At 41.6% G+C, this 24,189-nt stretch overlaps 1 protein-coding gene across 5 annotated transcripts in view; it reads left to right on the top strand.

The window, feature by feature from the left end:
* Nucleotides 1-24,189, top strand: part of WWOX (WW domain containing oxidoreductase) — a 789,098-nt gene that overhangs the window by 191,728 nt on the left and 573,181 nt on the right. For all 5 annotated transcript variants that reach the window (XM_075940018.1, XM_075940019.1, XM_075940020.1 and 2 more), the window contains exon 6: nt 6,792-6,880. In XM_075940018.1, coding sequence (XP_075796133.1) covers nt 6,792-6,880 — 89 coding nt within the window. The remainder of the gene's footprint in view (nt 1-6,791; nt 6,881-24,189) is intronic.

The raw sequence follows: 24,189 nt of genomic DNA, 5'->3' as shown, positions 1-24,189 counted from the left end.
TTTTACATAACATGAATTATTTGTCATGCACAATGGTAGAGTGCAAATAGCAAATATATTTTATAGAAATTGCTGAGGCAGAAAGGAAAAGTTACCATAAAATTTTTCTATTCACAGTGGCCTCTAATAAACATCAATATGTTATCTCAAAGGTAGTGCATGGATATACTCTTTAAACATCCGGTATATTTCTTAAGTTATGCTTATGGTGGTGTAATTCAAGTGTCGCATTCAGCTGCATGAGGGGTAACTTCATAGCACTCAAAGTACATTCATGATAATATAAAGGTAGCATTACATAAATATACTTTTGCGCCAAGTGCTGTATACAGTGTACATTAGAGACAACAATATTTCTAGTCTTAAAACAGAGAGAAGGCCTCTTTGTTTTATTTTTCCATCAGTAGTATCTATTGTTGGACACTTTTGGCTGCCACAGCTCATGTCACAGTCTCAGATATGATTATAGCTTTGCCTGCCTTGTCAAGATGGAAATTTGAATGTATTTAGCCTTTTTTTTTTTTTTGGTCACAAATAGGAGTTATATTTAGGGCCTTATGGATTTAGATACTTTAACTACTTGAGGATAATTTCACAGACCTTTTTTCAGTTTTCTCTTACAAGTCTTTTATTCTTAAACATAGTCTATTTCTCAGTGCACCAGTACAATATATGATGGGTTTTTGTTTCTTCACACAGATGTATATGTTGGCCCCTCCGAACTACCCATACCCTGAGGGGACAAGGGTTGCCATCTGGATTTTCCTTTCTCAATCTGTTTTTCTTTTGTCATCTCCTCAAAAAGTCTGATATTTTTACTGATACACTGCTTGCTAAGTTTCCTTGAGAATGTGGCTTTTAAATGTACAAAGTATATAGGCAGTGCCCCCTTGAGACTATAATAATATAGTAAATTAGCTGATGTCCACTGTGTGGCCTTTTAAGTATATCTTCAATCTTTTCCAGTACTTACATGAGATATAGGGGCTACAACATGTTTATTAAGAGGCTTCAACTGTGTATAAAACTAGAGCAGTCAGAAGTAATGGTGTCTGCTGAAGGATTCTTTATCATATGAATTTACCTTTAGTCATCCATTATTTATTTCAGCTATTTGATATGCCATTATAATAAATATTATGACAGAGAAAGCTTTTATGCTTCAACTTATTGTATTGCTCTTCACTTCCTTGCAATCCTTCAGGAAAATGTAAGCATGCTTTACCTATATTTAACATAAATCATCACTTACATTAAAATGAAAAAATCACTATGAAAAAAGACTCCTTCAATACAGAGACGTAAATGCACAATCATGTTTACTGCCAAACTACTGTACCAGATAGTGTTCATTTTTAAACAGTTTTTAAGCTATAACCCAAATAGATTGCATATAGTGAAACTGTTAGCTTTCTGAGTGTTTTCTTTCTTTAGTTTCTGGCCTGATAAGCATTTTTTGTCTTCAATTCAAAATATTTCCAATTATATTCTAAGCATTTTATTAGTTTTGCTCTTCATGGCAAGTAGCTTGCATACAAAACTGAATAAACTGTTTTCCAATCCCATTTCTCATCAAATCAGCTAAAGAATTATTTAAAAATATTTAAAAATCTATGCATAAAACCATCTAGCATATGGTGAGCATCATTCTTCTACCATAGGGATATAAGAAGGGAAATAATTTCTATGCACATTTTCAAAATGTTTTTGCATTGTGTATTTTAGAGATACAATTCAACTAAGAGCATTTTAATGGTCCATTGAGCCTTACTTCTCTTGGCTGTTAAGTTAAACGTAGTCCAAGATATTACTGGCAAAAAGTTGCTGTTGGTGGCCTAACTGAAAGACCAGTTAGTTGTCTCAGTGCACTGCTTAATAGTCAAAAGTCCTCACCTCCACATCACCATCACAGTTGACACTAATTCATATCCTTTTAATCAGAGTTGGCAATGATACAGTAGAAGCATCATCACTGCGTTTTTATGGTGAATGTGTTGCCAGTCATCATTCCCATTTAGTCTTTAGTCTTTGATCTGTTTACTGAGAGGGAGGCAGAAGGTCTGAATTCTGAAAGGTAGGTGGGTGTGTGTGTGTGTGTGTGTGTGTGAGAGAGAGAGAGAGAGAGAGAGAGAGAGAGAGAGAGATCAGTGGACATCTATTCACTGGAAACTGTATTTAGGGCATCAGCTCATTTGGTACAGTCCATCGAACAGCTACCAGAGAGTAATGAACTTGTGATTTAAAGGTGAAAAGCTCTATAAACTATTCCAAATCCAATCTGCTATGCAGTTCCTCTTTAATATAATTTAATTTAAAATTAAGTAGTGGAGAGAACATTAATGTCATCTTTTTATTGACAGATTAAATAAAAATGTTTTCTGTAGCTTTCCTCTCTGCTTTAATGTATTAATGTTATGATGTCAGCATTAAGCTCCAGTGTCTCTTGCAATTCTGAAAGTGACAATTCCCATTTAAGATTTTACAACATAAAATGAGGCATAATTCACTACTAAAAATATGTATAGTGGAATGGTAAGAATTTGCACAATGACATTAACAATCAGTTCTGACTGTAGGTTACATTTATAGTAATACCTTCTCGCACAGATGTTTTCTTTTAGTAAGTATATAAATACCATGACACATACAGGATTCGTGTGCACATATAGAGACAGTAGGAAAAAGATGATGGCACAGGTAATGCTGAGCTACTGTATAAGGAGGCTACACACACAAATGGTTGTGGCTGATATTATTACATTATTAGGACCTGGCTGATATTATTACATTATTAGGACCTTATTTAGAGTTTTTCCAATGTTATATTTTATATGATTCAGAAAAAGATAGTTTAAGACTTTCAATACTTAGCACTTGCTTAGTGCTTCACACCTGGAAGGTACTATACAAACTGTAAGCAATGTTCACAATACCTCTGGGAGTGTCGGTATCTAAATTTTACAGGGGAGAAGCTGAGTATCTATTGAGCTAAGGTAGAAAAGTGAAGTAGTTTGCCTAAGGCCACAGTTATAGTACAAGATTCATCTTTTTATCAGTCATGGCTTGAAGAAAGCCCACACATTTTCAAGTCATGTGATAATCAGTTGTTTGCCTGCTTGTTTATATACAAGTGGAGCAAACAACTGCATTTCTGGTCTTGTGTGGGTGCACTGGCTGTTGTTTGTTTCCATTTCTCCTGTAGATGGTGCCTAATATTGGAAATATTTTGAGATTAAAAAAAACCCAATGTTTTTGTAAATATAACTATCCTACATAAAGTGAATTTGTTTGAGTAAACAAAATGATAAAACTGAAAGGAAGGTGTTGAAAGAAGGCTGACCTCTACTGTCTCAGTCACACCAAATAACCTATTTCATAGGGCAGCAGTGGTGGGGAGAAGCCAGAATAAATTGGCAAAGGAAAAGGAGATTGTCAGAGGAACATTATTCTGCTCATAGTTTGTTTTTATTATACAGTATCTTGATGAGAGCTGAGATTTTAATGTGAGCACTACTGAGTAAGTGACTCATGGGGATGTGATACTAAATTGCTGGAGTTTATTCCATTATTGGGCCCTTTGGTAATCCAGGAACAAGTATTTTCCCATTAAACTAAAATCTCCAGACAATAAAAGGTCTTTTGTGCTCTTTTAAAAATGCCTCACTTATCCTAAATGGGGTGCTGCTGCAATTTACCTTCTCCAGAGGTATATTTAATTTGATGCCCAGGGTCTTATGATCCTCTGTGCCAACAGCAGAAATACTGCAGGAATCACTGTAGGCATCTTTGAGAAATGTAAGTGAATTTCTTTGTTTAGTGTAATTTTCACTCTTCAGGTGCATTTGAACATATTTTTTTCAACAGAGGACATTTGGGGCCTCTCTCCTTGAATTTTTCAAGAATGTTTTCACTGATTTTTCTTCTAACTTTGTGTCTGACAAACCTAAAAATGCAGCAAAAGAAGGGATAAGTTTAACTTTTTGAAATACAGGGCTGTTGATTATACAGGGTGGTCTCAGTACATTGGTTGAACTGACAGAGTTCAAGAAATCCATACTTGTAGCTTGCATTTGCTATCGAAGTATAACACTTAGCCATTTATCAAATTTAATATTTTATTCATGCTTTTTAACCTTCCCATTTTACATATACAGTAAATCTATGCACAAATCCAGTCTAATTAGTCTGTTTGTGAAAGTAGATTTGAGGTATCACATGTTTTTTCTTTGGACTTGCAATATTGCAGGCACTTCCTCTTTGTTCTCAGAGTCAATGGCAGAAATTTGACACAAAGAGCTAAAGCATTACCTTAGTAATAGTGTGTGGACGTGAATCACTGTCCCCAAGAGCATAGTAACTAACAGCTTGTGGTTTAGTCTGTTGAACTACTTGATGTTTTTGACCCTTATTGTCCTTGTATTTGTAGCATTCTTGTTCTTTTCCCCTTGGAAAAGACTATGGAATGTTTTAGCTATATAATAACAAATTAAAATAAATTCTACTAAGTAAACAGCTTAAAACTGCAAAGCTGAAGAGGAGCCACTGCCAAGGAATATGGCATCAGGCAAACCAGGATTGTCTTGCTGGCCTGTCAGAGCTTTGAACACAAGAAAGTATTTTCCTGTGGGGCAAAATGAATTCCAGCTTTAGTGATCTGCATCTTATGAGGGGTGGCAAGACTGTATTTTGAAGAGAGTTGTTTTTATCCCTTTCAAGCACAATGACTTCATGTTTTCTGACGGGAACTGAATCTGCTGAAATGGTAGTTGTATTTATTTTGCTATCAATTTAAGATGGGCTGGAGTAAAAAGAAAGGAGTATGAGTGACATTTCAGTTAGTCCCCACTTGCAATATAATTGCAATGGGCAGTTTGGATATTGACAAAATAGAAAAAAGAGTAAAAGTGAGAAGCACAATTGAGGTGGGATTATGAAGGCATTTGAAAGCAGCCAAATCTGTTTCTCTCTGTACTGAACACTGCCAACTGTGCTTTGTTTTTCCAAATGTGTTCACCTTATTATTTCCTGACTGCTGTAAAGCCCATCATTCAGCAGGGACAGATCTAGAGTTTACACCACTTTAAAATCCAACCTAAAATACTTGCATTTACTGCACTGTATTGCCATGTTTGAGGCTTCTTCTGCCACGCCACCCTCTTTTCTTCTACTCGTGCTCCATCCTGCACATTACAATTATACTGATTTTTAAGAGGTTGGAGCTTAAATGAAGGTTGGAGATTAAATGGAATGACACACAAAACTTTTTCTTATTGATCCAGGCAAACAAATAAATGAGGGTACGGGTTAGGATGTTAAGGACTAGTCGACTATCCGACTTATCAGATAGTCAGTCGACTAGTCGATCCCCCTCCTTGCTGCCTCTATCAGATAGAGGCAGCAAAGGAGGGGGAGGGGGAACTTCAAAGCGGCAGCTGACTCCAGCTCTGCGTGGCGTTTCAAAGCAGCAGTGCAGCATGGAGCCTGGGGTCAGCAGGGGACTCTTAAGGGGCGTCTCCTCTGGGGACTCTTATACATTCCAAAGCAGAAGCACCTGCATGGAGCCCAGAGTCCGCAGGACTTCCCGCTGGCCCCAGATTGTATGTGGAGTTGCACATTCCTCCTTTGAAATGTATAAGAGCCCCAATGGGGGCTCTTGCACATTTTAAAGGAGGGATACAGAAGTGCCTATTCACTAGTCGAGTAGTCAATGGAAATTCCATCGACTACTCAACTAGTAAAATAACCGTTACTTAACATCCTTAGTAGGGGTGAGGGAGGGGGAGACGACATGGGAAAGTGTCTCAGTTCTTTTCAGATATACTCAGGTAACCATTTGGAGGATGGGCTCAGGAGTTGTGGGAGGGAGCTGTGATCAGTTAGAAGTGAGAAGGGCACAGATGTGGCTGGACGTAATGCCCTCAGTGACAATCTGTGTAACTTGTTTGTGTCAACGGATGTACTTGGGTGTGAGTACTTGCAAAAGGTTCATGGATGTCCTCGCCAGTTATCGCAGACTCTGAAGATAGGGATGGCTGGGGAGTGGGGTTGGAAGGTGAGATTAAAGACACATCAATTTGTTCCCCAGGGATGGAACTTTGCTGAATTTTGCAGGTTCAGTGTACCCTAGCATGATAAATATGGCTCTTTTCATAGGAGAGAAGCTAGGACAATGGGGTGCTCAGAAGCCTTCCAGGTTTACAGTGAAATTAGACTGCAAGGACTCTAAGTCAATGGTAACTGTTTAGGCTCAATTCCTCTGATGTTTGGAATCAAAATAGTTCAATGGAATGTGGACGAATGCCTTTAAATTGACCATGGTATTGAAATTCCTATTGAGAACCATTCGAATGAATATTTTGAAGTATTGAGCATGTTATGTAACAATTTTTTCCTATTATGGTATATTACCATGAGCATCTTTTAAAAACATAATTTATTTTTTATTTTTATTTCACAATTTGCATACCATCAAATTTCACTAGCTATAAGGGACAAAGGAGAGAGTATGTTAACCTTAAAGTCTCTGCTGTCAGTTAATTGGGTTATATAAAGATGTATGTCACACAGTATATATGTTTAGCAGAACCACAAACTTAGAATGCTGCATTTGGCATTGAATACTACATGCATCCATTCATTTTCATGATCTATATTCACGATGGGCTTCTAATGTTAAATAAGGGAATTCAGACATGTTCTGTAACACATTTACTAAAACGTGATACTGTGAACTAAACTTGCTGTTATTTATCTTTTTTTTTCATTTATTTTTTAATTTTCTCTCATTGCAGCACAAAGCCAAGGTAGAAGCAATGACCTTAGACCTTGCTTCTCTTCACAGTGTGCAGCACTTTGCTGAAGCATTCAAATCCAAGAATGTGTAAGTAGTCAGCAAGAGGATTATATATCATAACTTCTTGTTATTTTAATGTCTTTATCAGCTGAGCACAATAGGTAGAATTCCTCACAGTTGGATTGACTTAGAAACGACAATAGGTGAATTCAGCTTTTTTTCACAGGAACTGAATAATCTTTTTCCAGTCTGCCTGTTTTTACATCAGTTAAAGAGTATTTATTTTTGCACTAGCAGAAAATTAATTACAGATCTCTGACAATTCTGTGTCTAATTCTAACATTAATGGGGCATTGATACCTTTGTGATGGTTGAATAAGGCCAAAGTTAAAAGTTGCCTACGCTGCTTTGGATATATTTTGTCATGTTTCTAGTAGTTTGGAAGACAGCCTGAGGTCAGGGATGAGCACTCACTCAGCTCTCTTTCTTCTTCTTCTTCTTTTTTTAATGTTTAAAAAATAGTCCTACAGACCTTAAGGCTTTATTTTCCAGACCTATCCCTGAACGAATTGGAATTAAAAATTGAAATTAAGCAAGATGACAAGTTCACTTACAAAACAGAGATTGAAGTAATCAGGCAAGATTCCAGATGGTTTGATTTAGATTGATCAGATCAATTAATCACAAAATTTGAGTGTTTTACAATAATTAAATACCAGCTGTTGAGGATAAATTCCATCTATTGTGCTTTAACCCACATTTTGGCCCACTCTGATTGTTATGACTGTTCTAACTAGTAGTGATTTCCCCCCTTGTAAATATTTCTGTAACATAAACCTGCTTTACTTCTCAAGAGAGTATACACTTTTAGACAGCTTTAGGGGAAAATAGCGTAGTGGCAAAAATATAGTGTAGAAAGAATGGTTTTATTTTGCTTTTGAGATATTGCCAAAGCTAAATCTCACATGGATATACAGATGACATTTGAGTACTTACAGGTCTTTCAGATTCAGAGAACTGTCAAAACTGAATTTCAATAGCAGTTACTTTATTGCCAAAAATCCTGTGTAACTATGCTTATCATATCACATCTTCCTACACTAAAACTTTCTTGTGTGTAAAACATAATGACAAATGGTGGAAACATGGCCATATTTTAATACCAACCCATTTTCATACTGATAAGCATTCTGATTTTACTGTTTCTGGGTTTTTAGCATGTTATATGCTTTGCAAAAGAAAGAATTATAGAAGTTCAATGAAGGATCGTAACTTTTTTTCCTATGCAAGTCTTAATTCGATTTGAATCCTGCAATTCCATTGCCACCCAGTCTGAACCATTAAGTTTACATATATCTTTAACCAGAAATGAGAAGCATGCTCAAATCAAGTTTTCCTGGAGGACTTAAAATCAGCATTTAAAAGCATAAGGCAATGTGGAATCAGTTTCTTAAGGCAAATCATGTCCATTTTGTCTTTGTGCAGTATATTTGGGATAGCAACTCATCTCCTTTGGCTTTATTTTGTGTTTCTGTGATGGAAAGTTTTTTTATTTTTTCACTCCTTTCAGTTTGGAAAGTGTCAGTAGCATGTTTTTAGTGGTACTATACTATAGGACAGTGCTCTTAGCCACAGCTTTGTCTTTAATCCTGAGTCTTTGCTCTCTCTCTCTTGCTGTGTGTGTGTGTGAGAGAGAGAGAGAGAGAGCGCTTAAGGTTGTGTCTGTCATAAGACTTGTGGGGGTTTCACCGGTATGAGTCTTGAACAATATTTTTGTTTAAATTGTGATGTTGGATAGAAGCCAGATGCCACATACAACTGGGAGCAGTAGATCTTTTATCTGATAGAGAGGAGCAGGTACCTCCATCCAGTCATCTGCACTGGCAGATGAATGGGTTAGAAGACCTAATGTATCATTCTGTCTCATGTTTCTGTGATTTTAAACTGTACCTCGGTCTGGTCACAAAAGCAATTATGTCGCAGTAGTGTCTTATTACTATGTCGCTTGCAGTGTGTGTCTTGCAAAACATATCTGTACACTATTGATTGTTTTTATCTGTATTTTGTTTTTATTGCAGTAGTATCCAGAAAACCAATTGGATTGGTCCCCTTGTACTAGGTGCTATACAAACAAACTTAGAGTTTACAATCTTATGGGTAGATTGTGGTGCATTCTTCACACTTTCACAGGGGACCAAGGGGCATCCAGAGCACGGGGAGCAGCTTCTCCAAGGATTCTGTACCCCCCACAAGGAGGAAAGGAGAGGGAAGCCTCTCCCCGTTGCAGTGTGCTAGACAGAATATCTGTGCTGGTGCACCAGGAGATACATACTGTTCCAAGTAAAGAGCTTTTTACAATCCACCACATGCCTAGAACTCCTGGCACAGGACCAATAAAACAGCAGCACAAGAAAAACACAAAAGTATCTTCTGCTTCCTACATCAATGGCACAATTATCAGCTGAGTTCTGATTCCTGCATCTAAGTGGTGGTGAGACGTGGAATAGAGATTTGCCTCCTTTGGAACATGAGAGTTTGAGTGTTTCTGGTAGCAACCTGAAGAATGAAAAAAATGTCGTTGTCACAAGGTGACTGGTCCCTTTAAGGGAGAGGCAGATTCTGTGCACCTGTGACTCGTCAGCTGACTCGCAACTGAGCTTTACAGAAAGTACCTGAACCACATAAAGGAGCGTTCTCTGAGAGCAGACTGGAAGGGTCAGGGAGAGGCAGAAGTCCCTCTGCTGCTGTGGTAAATATTTGATAGTGTGTATAGAGGTTGTTTACCTGTCCTTGGACTTAGCTCAGGAATAACCAAACAAAGGACAAACTTAAGCAGCACTGAATCTTTATTAGTATGGATTCTTAAAGGTATAGCAATACCCACACACACATCACATTCATGCATGCAGTTTAGAGGCAGGCTACAGGTGTGGCATAGATTATTTCTGATTTCACAGGCGGCTGGAGCTGACCAGGCATCAGCTTCTCGGAGACTGACCGTGAGGCCATGACAGTCCCTGATGTCCCTTCGGATCCAGGGGAGGATGCTTCTTGTTCAGTCCCAGATTTCACAAACTGTTACATGCCTTCCGAGAGGAGATTTTTTTTCCTGGCTGCTCAGCAATTAATTTATATACTTTGCAGGGTCTTTTCTTGCCTTAAAAAGATACAGATGTTCAACTGCCTTTTGAGTTGGTGTTTCTCATTCCTCTTCAAGTGCTTGCTCATGTCCATTTCATGTAGGTCTGTGCACACAGTGTACATGCGTCGATGGAACATTTTCTCTTAGCTGTACCTGTTGGGCCAGCAGGGGAGTCCATTGGAGTGGCCTCAGTATACCGGCCAATGTATACCCCTGCTGGCCCTCCATCCCCTCAGTTCCTTCTTACTGCCCCTGACCGTGGTTGGAACATGCTCTTGCTCTTGTCTAGCAAGCGCCCTTCAGCAGTCACTCCTTTCTAAAGCCCTTTGTTCTAGTTTCAGCAGTTATGGTTCTTATCAGTTCTCTAAGTAGTTGTTAAGTGTTCTCTTCTAGTGCTAAAGACCTACCACAGTCCTTGCTCCTTATGCTCAGCGCCTGCGGCCGGGCATGACCTGCTCTCAGGGCTTCAAACCCTGTGAAAAGTGCCAGAGGCCTATGCCCTGTGGTGACCCAAACTCTGCTTGCCTTAAGTACTTGGGAGAAGCTCACTTGTCCGAGGCCTGTAAAATTGCTAAGGCATTTAAACTGCGAACGAAGCAGGAGAGAGTCGCGCCTGAAAATCATTCTAATGGAGGCGTCTTTATGTCCAGCACCGGCGTCGGACCCGGCACCAGCAATGCAGAGTGCTCTAGCCTCGGTGTGGGAGGCGTCAGGCCACTCTTGTGCCTCCCCAGCATCACGCAAACCTTGGCACTGTTCCAGTCCCCGGTGTCTCCGAAGAAGAGGAGGTTTAGCAGGTGTAGGTCAACCCCACGGCGCATGCCCTCCATGCGCCCTCAAGTGGGGCGTGCGGCACCATCAGGTACTGAGCTCGGAACGTCTCGGTTGGGCAAGCAACCAAGTTCGCACCAGGATGCCAACCTGATGGGGGACTTCCCAGAGCTCTATACTCCGGAAGCTTTCGAGGTGCCAGGAATCTGATTGAACTGTCCTACTCTCCTACACCAGCACCGACCTCAGGAAAGGATTGGGACCCCAGGTGGCACCAATTAGATCCTAGGGCGCTGGGAGGCCCAGCATTGGATCATAAGAAGCACCGCTCTGTTGTGGTCACCTCCCATGCTGCTCCAGCCCCAAGTGCTGCCTGGACCCAGCACCAGGCTGAGGGTCTCGACCGGCACCGAATGCAGCACTGGCCACCGCGACCCATTCAGTGCTTCCCAGGCTTAGCCTGGCCATACCTCCTCATTCTCCCCGTGTGCACTGGGGTAAGCCGGAGTCGATGGCTCAGCACGCCGCGTCAGCCAGATCACCGACTACGTCTGCGTCCACCCTGCCATGTTCGGCATCAGAGTATTCAGCTGACTCAGAGGTGGAGTCCATGTGGTCGTTCAGGGGATCCAGATCCTGGCACCGATCATGACACCAGAGTGCCTCCACTCATCAGCAGCAGCATCAATAGGCGCAGCCAATCCTGGTACTGGTGATGCAACAGTCCTGGCCCCCACAGGCTCCAGGACTGTCTCAGTGGCTGTTCTGGACCTGATGGGCCTACCACCAGAGCCAAGGCATGGGCTTCTCCAGACTGAAGTCGGTTCTCTCTGGGTCCAAGGCACCCCCTTCAGCGACTCCACTGACCCGGTTGCCTACGTCGGGGCAGTTACTTCCCCCAGGCCAAACCTCCCCACAACCCTTTCTGGGACCATCTATTCCCTTTCCACCAGGCCTGGGTGGACCGTTGGGTCCTAGAAATGGTGGGAAGGGGGTACGTCATCTCCTTCCGTTTTCCTCCTTCCTCCCATTCCCCTGCTCCGTCCCTTTTCAGGGACCCCTCTCATGAGCATCTCCTGCAGGTGGAGGTGTTTCAGCTCCTCACCCTGGGAGCTGCAGAGGCAGTTCCCCCGGAGGTGTTGGACGGGGGCTTCTATTCCTGGTATTTCCTGGTCCCCAAAGCCAAGGGTGGGTTTTCTCCCATCCTGGACCTCCAAGATCTCAACTCCTTCATTGTCAAGACGAAATTCAAGATAGTGACTTTGGATTCCATTATTCCTTCCCTAGCCCTCGGAGACTGGTACGTTGCCCTTAATCTAAAAGACATGTTTTTTCATATTTCTATTGTGCCTCACCACCATTGGTTCCTTTGTTTTATTGTGGGCAAGGACCATTATCAGTTTACGGCCCTCTCCTTTGGGCTGTCCATGCCCCTTTTCCTCCCCCCAGGTCTTCACAAATTTCATGACCATCATTGCTGCTGCTCTCCAAAAACAAGACATCCAGGTGTTCCCATGCCTGGATGACTGGCTCCTATGGGGGCGCTCTGCTAACCAGGTACAGGCCCACATCATCCTCATTCAAGAACTCTTTCGGGAGCTGGGTCTGCTTCTGAATGTGCCCAAATCGACTCTGGTGCCTACCCCAGTGATAGAGTTGGTGGGCGCCAATCTAGATTCGACAACAGCTAAGGCCTCCCTCCCCAGATCCCACTTCCTGGTAATCAGGTCAGTTGTCTGGGACATGCAGGCATTCCTGATAACCACACTCAGAGCCTGCATGCGTCTTTTGGGCCTAATGGCCACGTGCATCTATATTATACAGCACACCAGGCTCCTCATGCACCCACTGCAGATGTGGTTGGCGTGGACTCACAACCCATTCTCTCATGCATGGGACAGAGTGGTGACAGTTTTCCTCCTCCCTCTCCCGACGTCCTTCCCTTCCTGGACTGGTGGACCCGGGAGGAGGAGGTCTGTGCCAGAGTCCCGTTCTCTAGGCTGCTACCGACCCTCTGCTTGTGACGGATGCGTAATATACTGGTTGGGGGGCCCATCTCGGAGACATGTGGACATGAGGTATGTGGTCAAGGGACAATCTCTTCCTGATCATCAATGTCAAGGAGGTGCGAGTGGTCCACCTCGCCTGTGTGGCCTTCTTCCACCAGCTCAGGGGCAAGTCGGTCCTCATCCTGTCCGACAACACATTGGCAGTCTCGTACATCAACAGATAGGGAGGGGCCCACTCTCCTTACCTGTGTCGGGAGGCCTTTCACTGTGAGATCTCTGCATCGAGGCGGGTATCCACCCAATTGCCTCCTATCTCCCAGGCTCCCAGAATACTCTGGCAGACTGGCTGAGCAGGTTCTTTTCGGCCACGAGTGGACCCTCAGGGGGATGTAGCCCTGGACATCTTCCACAGGTGGGGGTTTCTCCGTCTGGACCTGTTCATCATGCATCAGAACAGGAAGTGCTTGGGGTTCTTTTCCCTCATGGGCCTGGGAAGGGGCTTTCTGGGAGATGCATTACTAATTCCCTGGCCCGGTGGTCTGTTATTCCCACCATTCCTGCTGATCCACCGGGTGCTTCTGTGGGTGCAGGAATCCAGGGCATCCCTGATCCTCATTGCACCTGCATGGTTTTCCATCCTCCTGAGCCTGATGTGCAAAAGGCCAATCACGCTTCCACTAATTCCTGGCCTGATCACGCAGGACTTTAGCAGACTTCGCCGCCTGGACCTGCGGACCCTGCACCAGATGGCATGTAAGCTCCGTGGTTGACCGTGGTGGAGCGTCAGTGTTCGGCCCGTATACAGGAGGTATTACTGGGGATCAGGAAATCTTCCACTAAGTGGAAGTGGTTTTATATCTGGTCTACCCAAAGGGCAGTGTCCCCTATGGATGCGCCAGTCCCCCTGGTCCTGGACTACTTTCTGGATCTTAGGCTTCAGGGGTTCTCCTCCTCCTCGATTAAGATTCACCTAGTTGCCATCTCTGCTTTTCACCCAGGTCCCAGATATAAGACCCTTTTTGCAGATCCGATGGTAAACAGGTTTTTGAAGGGCCTGGACAGGCTTGATCCACATGTTCGGCAGCCCATTCTCCAGTGGCATTTTAACTTGTCCAAACTCATGGGACCTCCATATGAGCCCCTGGCGACATGTTCGTTGCTACACCTGTCCTATAAGGTATCCCTGCTGATGGCCATCACATCAGCCAGGCACATGTCCGAACTGAGAGCTCTCACTTCGGATCCCCCTTATACAATTTTCTTTAAGGACAAAGTCAGGTTACGCCTGAACCCTGCCTAAGGTCGTGTGGAACTTCCATGTGTCTCGGGACATTTCCCTGCCAGTGTTTTACCCCAAGCCCCACGCATTGGGTAAAGAGCAGGTGTTTCATGCTTTACATGTTAGGAGGGCTTTAGCCTTTTATTAAGAGAAAACAAAGCCCTTCTGCAAGTCACCTGAGCTCTTTGTTGCCATTGCGGAGCAGCTGAAGGATCAGCCAGTGTCTGCGCAAAGGATCTCCTCTGGGATCACGGCATGTATTAAGGAATTCTACAGCCTAACAGGGATCCCGGCTCCTCCCCTCACGGCCACTCTACGAGAGCACAGGCTTCCTCAGCGGTTTTTGTGGCTCAGGTCCCAATCCTGGACATCTGCAGGGCCGCCACGTGGTCCTCTGTCCACACCTTCGCTAACCATTATGCACTGACACATCAGGCAAGGGAAGATGCTGCCCTGGGTTGGGCTGTCCTCAACTCAGTGGAAGGTTAGAACTCCAATCCTGCCTCCTGGGGTTTCTGCTTTGGAGTTACCTACATGGGATGGACATGAGCAAGCACTCGAAGGAGAAAGAATGGTTACTTACTTCGTAACTATTGTTCTTTGAGATGTGTTGGTCATGTCCATTCCAAATCCCATCCACCTTTCCTCCTTCGGAGTACTCCCGTAAGAAGGAACCAAGGGGGTGGAGGGCCAGCAGGGGTATATATTGGCTGATATATTGGTGCTACTCCAGAGGGCTTCCCCTGCTGGCCCAACAGGTACTGCTAAGGGAAACATTTCTGATGATGAGTGCATGCTGCACGCACGCACCTACATGTAACAGACATGAGTAACACATCTCAAAGAACAACAGTTATAAGGTAAGTAACCATTCTGTCCCACTTCACTCATTCCATGGGTTACATACATATTCATAAGCATACATTAAGCAATGTAGTTTCTAGGCAAAGTCCAGCCTTATGGCCTTGACGTAGCAAAAATCCTAACATGGTATGGGTTAACACAACAAGAAAACTTAACAACAAGCTTAACATAAATCATATTGCTTGACATTTAACATAAATTGTAGCTGAGAGAGCCATGTTCAAAGAAAAGAGGAAAACAAGGGAGTGTGCCCAGCCAGTAAGACTCCAATGGGGATGGGTCGTGTCTGGCTGGATACAGGGGTTAATGCAATCCTTGCTCCTCCTGAGGCTAGAGGGACCACAAGTGCCAGTAGTAGGGGAGAAGAGGAATCCTCTGCCACTGTCATTCCAAATGGGAAATTTAATCACGGGGAAGAGGGAGGGTCAAAGTTGTAGTATGCCTAGGATTCCTGATTGCCTTACTTTGACCTGGTCAGATCGGAGGGATAGATGTGCATGACTAGGCAGAGGGGGATGTAATGATTAAAACATGTCTAGAAAAATGACCCCATGTGAATCATGGGATGTGGTGGTATGATCCATAGAAGTAAATTCTTCACAAAAAGCCAGTTCAGAACTATTATACTTTACTGTTGTTGGGTCATTGCAGAGTCTGTGAGTGGTTGCATTTGTGATGGCATGTGCCTTTGAAAACTTAGTTCACTGATCTACCCAGCCACTCCACCACAGTGGCACCACTTTCACCTTTCCCTTTGAAATGATTCCCTCACAAGAAGTGGTAGCACTAGGGTGAGGACAGAAGAACATATTTCAATCTCGGCTGTAGTGAACCTTGCTATCGAAGTTGTGCAAGTCACACCCTTATATCCATATGCAGCATTCTCCCCTTCAAGCCCCGATGGTTTATTGGATGTTTCTGTTGTGGAAACCTCTAAGAATTTTTCTGGTTTATGAATGTTCTGGAGCTAAAAAAGCATCACTTTGGCATCAGCTGCTTATTGTTCAGTTGAAAGGGCCAGACCAGCCTGTTTGTTTTGTTTTGTACCAAGAGGTGATTTGGCTTTGGAATTGCAAAATAGTAAACCAATCTTCTAAGTGCTTTATCCACCACACACAACATGTGGGGTTGGAGTATGCATTATCACCATTTATAAACACCTTTTACCTCCCTGATATACATGCATGCATCATAGCATTTGCATCTATTTCATCTGTAATTGTGTTCTTGGCCCATGATATCTGATGCCTGTCTAAGAGTGTGGGATGTGATACATTCAGACAACTACATGTCTTAGTAACTTATTTTGTTCAATCATGTACTTCACTAAAACCATCCTGCTGTTACGGACAGAGAGATCTAATATTTCAGTTCTAAAATCTGCAAAATATCTACCTTGTCCTCATTCTTCCATGGTACCTATATGCCCATTATATAAGACCATTGCATAGCTAGATGCAGTTAGAGTTTGCTCTCTGCTCAGGAGTGAACAATAGGGGTGTGTCTACATAGCAAAGTTATTTTGGAGTAATGGCCATTATTCCAAAATAACTATGTGAGCATCTACACAACAATTCCATTATTTTTAAATAATTTTGAAATAACAGACGGCTTATTCCAACTTCCATAAACCTCATTCTGTGAAGAATATCGCCTGTTCTGAAATAGCTATATTTTGAAATAAGGTGTGTGTAGACGCTCCACTTCTGCTATTTCAAAATAGCCCCTCTCCAGGGCCTTTCTAAGTTATTCCTCCTGGGGCTCTAAATCTACATTAGGGAAGCCTGCCTCAGACTAATTTTGAGGCTTCCCTGCAGTGTAGATGTGCTATTTCGAAATGAACTATTTTGGAATAATTATTCTGGAATATCTTATTCCAAAATAACTGTGCAGTGTAGATGTCACCTAGCAGAAAAAAATAAATCTATTGTGGTTGACATCTCAGGTGTATCCTCATAGCAGTGCAGATGAGCTTGTCGTAGGGTATTCTCCTACTTGTCTTTTGGCCATCTTGAGCCAGACAGTGGAAAATCAAAACAGTTTAAAGTAACATTATAAAGAGAGTAATAAAATTGTATTGCTGCAAGATCTGATTAATTTGGGGAAATATTTGTAAACGGTATTTCAATTTTTTTCATCATTTTTGGTCATTTTTAAAAAAGCAGTACTTGCCAGCAATTGCCTTTCAGTCGTATTGGAGCTGAAACTAACACTTTATACTTATACGGCACTTTTCATGCATAGTCTCTCCGCGGTTATTTTCCTATGCGAAAAATAAGATGTGCCTGTGGTAAGATGTGGCAGTTGCTGACTGGTTAATCGTAGCACAACAGTGGTTCCTGTTGTAGCTAGAGAGTAGTTACAAATTATGTTTCTGAACTAAAATGTATACTTTCCTTTTCACTTAGCCTCACCCAAAGTAGAGAGGACCAGAATTTTGGTGCCTCCCCGAACTTTGTGAATGAACTAATTTTAAAAGATTCCTGCAAAAGAACCCTGAAATCTTGTTAGCGCAATTAAAATTTCAGAGCATGCTAAAAATTTGCTCCAGAATATTACCGCTCTCTGAATTTTCATATACTAGAAATTTACATGTACTGCAACTGACTAGAAATTTGTTAGATTATGTTCACTCATTTTAACCACAATGAAATCATAGGAATAATTTAGCTTTTTATACAAAATAAATATACATAATATATTATAAAATTTAAGCTCTTTTACATAAATTATTACATAATTAACTCCTGGCATTTTTAATCCAACTCTAAAACCATGTGATATGACTTAAATGAATGATCAGCATTCACATTATGCCAGAATGCTTAAAAAAATGTATAGTAGATTTTTCTGTCAGATACAATTGTTTTCACTGCATATGGTACTTTGGAATTTCAATATAGTTTCTTTATAAGTATGTAAAAAACCAGTTTAATCCCTTTGGCATGTATAGAAATACTTTCTGTGAATTAAAACTAGTAACAGTGGAACTATTCAATTTTTCTTTTGAGCTTAGAATACTTTTGGCATTCTGTCAGTGCCATTCAGACATAAAGCAATGTTCCAGCAAAACTTGTATATTTAAGACACATTTAAAAAAGATCCAGGTTGACTTAAAAATGCGATCAAGTGCATAGCTGAGAAGTTACTATTGCATACAGCAAATATCTTACCTTTAAATAAGATTAAAAGTTGTCTGCATTTGAAATGTACATAGTAAAATTAGGGTGAAACTCCTACATGTGTGCTTTTGTTCTTTACTAAAACCTGGGGATTGACTGACTACATACATTTTTGCTCTTTTTAGCTATGCTACATAATTATTCTGTCTTGGTTGCAAGTGTCAGGCTATGTGTCTCTAGCAGCTAATATTCAGTATTTTTTAAATTAAAATTCTAAAGTTCACAATAGATCAGTGGCAGCAGAGATCATGTGCTCACCAGATCTCTTCAATTTCATCCAGTGTATCAGATATGAATATGTGTTTTGGGAACATTAGAGATTTCCTTGTTCAGGTATATTCATATTTTTTTTTTTAAAGTAAGTAATCCATGTAAAAGTTAATTGGGGTGGACATTTCATTGGTTGTTTTTTTGCTTATTGGCAGTGAAGATATAAAGGATCCCTCATTTTGCTTTTTGTATACGTGTGTTGCATGCACACTAGAATTGCCAATTTTAAACCAGGATCCAAACCAGGAAGATGCTGATGGTACACTTTCACAATTGCTTTGTCTAAAATATGTTGGCTTACCATTTGTGTTTAGAGGGTGACCCTGACTCTTCATAAAACTACAGGGAAAAAAAGAGTTTTGTCGTCTTTTGGCATCTGAGGCTATAGGGGCTGTTTTCACCATTCAGGGTACTCAAGTACTGACTTTGGGCATTTTGGCTCAATCTGTATCTAACTTCTTGGCTCTGAAAATAAAGAGGATGAAAAAAGACACCACTTTCTTTTGAACTCATTTTTGCTTCCTCTTCAATACAGCCAAGATCAATGCTGCTTGTGTTGCCAAAAAGATATTTAAAACTATCTCTGGTGACATCTCTGGCCAAAGTCTCAGCACAAGGAGTGATACTGACAGACTTCAAAGTAAGTGCCCCCACCTTTACCATCAGAGGCTCTCCAAGTGAGCTCTGCATGCAACTTTAGTACAGAACGGGGCCCTAATTTACTATGTAAAATTGATCTAAAAAAGTCAGTCAATCTTGTGATCAATCAATGATCTATGTTTATGAAATACATCGAACAGATTAAATAATAACATTCTTATTACATTACCTAATGAAAGGTGCAACATAATTGCTGAGTAGAAACTCCACCCCAAAAAGGGCTAGTAAGCAATAATAACCCCTCAGTTCTCTCTAATATTAAAGGCAAAACCCTGAGTAAACAGATAGGCCTTCCAGCATACTCAAAAGCTCAAGCTCTGCTGAAGAATTGAGAAGAGTAAGTTCCATAGTTCAGGGTACTTCATCAAAATCTTCCTCTGGATTCCACCTGTCTATGGGTGTGTCTAGACTACAGGGTTTTGTCGACAAAACTATACCTGCGTCTACACTGCCGCTGAGTTCTGTCAACATAACGTTGACAGAACTCAGCAGTTTTGTCGACGCTGGTAAACCTCATTTTACGAGGCATAACGCCTTCTGTCGACAGAGTTTGTCGACAGAAGGTGTTATTGCATGTAAACTGTCCTTTGCGTCTACACTACCATGTCGACGAAGCAGCTTGCTTTGTCGACAGAACTGAATGTAGTGTAGACGCTCTGTCGACAGAAGTTTTGTCGACAGTATCTGTCGACAAAACTTCTGTCGACAAAAGCCTGTAGTCTAGACATACCCTATATCTTTGCCCTGTTAATTTGAACAGTTTGCATGATAACATCTCTTGGGGAGGAACACAGCTATAGACTATAAAGCTGTAGCCCCCGTAGCACGTATTTCACTAATCCAGTTTGTAGGTGATAAAGGCCATAGATAACTGAAGAGGTCCGCTGCCAAGAGAAACAATTACAGTGTGCTGTTCAGGCAGGTTGGGTGGGTAGAGAGAGAGGGAAAAACACTTTAAATGGAGCATATTTTGATTTGGGAATCACTAAGTTAATAAATATGGCACCTAACAATGACATGATCAAAGAATCATTTTCTGAGCAGAAAAGCATGTTAGTCAGAAACTGTCTTCTTGAATAAAGAATCCAATCTATTTCCACAAGATTTAACCAACCGTGAGGGCCAAATTGGTTATATAAGCATGTAAAATATTTATGATTTAATAAACATGATTAAAAATATCTTGCTGCAAATGAAGCAGTAAGCATTTTGCAGTTCTATAGCTTAATGGGTAACGAAAGAATAAAAACAGAATATGTGTATTTAATATTTTAATATCACAAAGGACAGCAGTAACCTCAATAACTATTTAGTAGATTGTTTAAATATATTTACTCTTTTGTGAAAAGAATCAGACAAGAGATAATCTGAAACACTGAGGCAGAATCTTTGGGCACAATAGCATGGTTGCTTTATAGGTCACATGAGAAGGGCTGCACATTGGCCATATGTGTCTTAGTCCTAGAATCCAAAACTTTGTGGTTTACTCTGGAAAGGTTGTGTTTCTTCATTAGCTGTTCCCAGGGCTTAGGAAATCCCAGAGGATGTCAGAGTACATTAATTTTTATCATAATATGGAATCTTTCAGGCCTGAATGGCAGCGTGCAGCTGGGGGCTTTCTCAACTTTCCTACAATTGCACATATCTCTAGACGAAAGAGAGGATGGAGTTGCCATTGGCAAGCAAAACATATACTGTTTGCATGTTCACCTGATCAACCAAGGTTTTGAAAACATTTTCTAAGGACTTTACCATGTTAGGAGTCACTTTTTAAAAAAACAGCGGATTACTTCTTTTATTATATATTTTTTCCTGCTTTTAAGAGGGGCTTCGTGGATATGCTTAAAAATTGTACCTCTTGAAATATATTCTGAACTAACAGATACTTTCACAATTATCGTAGAAATGAATACTCATTGTGCACATCCATCAGGTTTATGTTTAATAGGTCCTGGCTGTAGATGTTTATAATAAATTAATTACAATGAGAGTTTGAAAATAAATGCACTTGTCCACTTGAAAGTGGAAAACTATGCTAAGTGAGTGCCTACAACAACAGAGAAATTTACCGGACTATGGACGCTTTCCTTGCTGCGGCTTGTAGAAGAAGTGGGTTGTGCCATCTACATTTTTTTTATTCATTTCTAAGGTGCTGCAGGACTATTCATTGTTTTTAGAGAGAAAGAAATTTCTCCTCTATGCTGAGGTAGCAGGGCTAAAAGCAAGGTAGCTGGGTGGTGATGGAGCGAATAGAGTTGTCACTGCAAAAGATTTGATGGCAGGAAAGGGAGAGAGGGCATGGTATTTTTTCTTCCCAACAGTCAGAAAGGAGGGAAGATCAATGTGAAGGTTGGGAGGCCTCACATCAGCGTCCAAGGAGATTGGTCAGGTGAGAAGTCTTGTCTTCCTCCCCAAATCTCCATGCTCACATTTTCAACAAATAGGAAAGTGAGAAATACTTAAAAGAGGTATGGGGAACTGATACTGGTTTGCAGAGTAGTAACATGCAGTTTGGGTTCCATAGATGTGCTAAGGTATAGCAACTGGACCTAAAATAACCTGTAGTCATCATGAACAGGACAGATTATGAACAGGAGGTGAACAAAGATTCTACCAGCCTCTCTCCTGTGACCCCCATGAAGGAATACCAAAAAAAACCATGAAAAAACTGCTCATGAAATTCCCTGATGCTACTCAGGAGCAAATTTATGCTAACACCTTCCGACCAGGAACTTTCTCCCTAGGATTCTACCTGGTAATCCTGGACATCCCACCATCTCCAGCATTGGCACACTTACCACAGGATTATTTGGCTATATCGACTCCCTCCTCAGACCCTATGCTACCAACACTCCTAGCTACCTCCGCGATACCGCTGACTTCCTGAGGAAACTCCAAAACATCAGTAGTCTTCCTGAAAATACCATCCTGGCCACCATGGATGTAGAAGCCCTCTATACCAACATTCCATACAAAGACGTATTACAGACCATCAGGAGCACCATCCTCGATAACAACACTGCACACCTGATTACAGAGCTCTGCCACTTTGTCCCCACCCACAACTACTTCCAATTCAGAAACAATTTCTATCTCAAAATCAGCAGCACAGCCATGGGCACTTGCATGGCACCAAAATATGCTAACATCTTCATGGCTGACCTTGAACAATGTTTTCTCAGTTCTCACCCCCTTACACCTCTACTTTACTTACGCTACATCGATGACACCTTCATCATATGGACCCATGGAAAAGAGACTCTTGAAGAATTCCACAAGGATTTCAACAACTTCCACCCTACTATCAACCTCAGCCACAAGGGAAATCCACTTCCTGAATACTACAGTACAGTTAAATAATGGACAAATTTCCGCCACCCTATATAGGATATCTACTGACCGCTACATTTACCTTCATGCTTCCAGCTTCCATCCCAGATGCATTTTTTAGTTGATTATATCCAGCCATGCCTTTCAATACAATCAGATTTGCTCCGACCTCACACAGAGAGACAATCACCTACAGGATCTTTACAGAACATTCCTAAAACTGAGATACCCACCTGGGGAAGTGAAAAACAAATTGACAGAGCCAAAAAAATACCCAGACACGAACTACTTTAAGATAGACCCAAAAGAGAAAATAACAGAGTTCCTCTTGTTGTGACCTACAGTCCACAACTCATTATACACAATCCCCTCCAATGCATTATACACAATCTACAACCCATCTTGGAAAATGATACCTCACTCTGAGGCCTTAGGAGAAAAACCTGTTCTTGCTTACAGACAACCCCCTAACCTGAAACACATTCTTTCTGATAACCATGCCACACAACCACATCATAAGCCTCCAGGAACCCAACCCTGCAACCAAAAAAGATGCCAACTCTGCCCACATATCTACACTGGCGAATTCATCACTGGAGCAAACAACATAAGCCACAAAATCAGAGGGTCATTTTAATGCACATCCAGTAAATTTGATCTATGCCATTAAAAATGCCAGAAGTGCCCCACTGCAATATATATTGGACAAACTGGATGGTCTCTGCAAGAGAGAATCAATGGACACACATTGGATATATGTAAAGGAAACATACAGAAGCGTGTTGGTGAGCATTTCAGCTTCCCTAACCACAGTCTGACAGACCTGCAAGTAGCTATCTTGTCACAAACCAGCTCCATAAACTAGATCCACAGGGAAGCCCTGGAATCACAGTTTATCCACAAATTCAATTCATGTGCTAATGGATTAAATTGTGATGTGGGTTGGTGGGGACTCTGCCTACCAAATAACCACTGAAGGTCCTAACAGCTCCCTGAGTGGTATCCTTCCTGTTTTAGGAATCTATCTATTAACTTTGATTTTTATCTGCTTAGGTTTAAGTACCCATTCTCCAGATACTTAATGATGCTCTGTCTCCTCCCCCTCTCCCTTTTCCTCCCCCCCCCTCCTATTTATTTTGAGTTTTCATATCCCCAACTCATAACTCTGGTCATCTGAAAAAGAGGGCTATGCCCACGAAAGCTCATGATGCCATCTACATGTTTTGTGAGTCTATAAACTGCTACCAGACCATTGTTGTTGTTTTCTGTAACAGACTAACTTGGGTACCCCCTGAAGTTCATGGTTTTTCAAGTCAAAGTTTAGTTTGAAATGCTGCCTTATGGAGGGATATTAGGATGAGGACCAGAGCTGATACTTGTTCTGGGTTGTCTCAGTACCCTAAAGCTATGTCTAGACTACAGGGAAGATTAAAAAGAGGATATAAACCTCATTTTTTAAGGAAAAGCGGCTTTTCAAAAAAAGGGGGGGGAGCTCCTGAAAAAAACGCGTCTAGACTAGTTTCACTTTCAAAGCGAGATCGAAAGAAGATATGCAAATTCCACGGGAATTTGCATATCCTCTTTTGAATCTTCCCTGTAGTCTAGACGAGCCTTAAGTGTAACTGTGATCAGGTTATAGTCCCCATGAAAGGAAGTCCCTTGTGATGGATTTTTTTTTAAGGCAGCACCTGCCTTCTTTGTTCCGATGTTGACCTTTTAGTTTTTGTGTGTAGAATAACAAGCCCTCCGTAAAGAGGAGAACTAAGCCTGTTTGCTGTCTATTGACATCTAGGAACGCGTGGGCAATAAGCGGTCTGTGGGCTGTTAGACACTTCATTCACCTGTGTGTCCAGCTGCTCACCGCTCCCGTTGGCATTGGTTCACCTTTC

The sequence above is a fragment of the Pelodiscus sinensis genome, chromosome 12 (genome assembly GCF_049634645.1).
Source record: "Pelodiscus sinensis isolate JC-2024 chromosome 12, ASM4963464v1, whole genome shotgun sequence".
Taxonomy (NCBI): domain Eukaryota; kingdom Metazoa; phylum Chordata; order Testudines; family Trionychidae; genus Pelodiscus; species Pelodiscus sinensis.
This window is presented reverse-complemented; position numbering and strand designations above follow the sequence as displayed.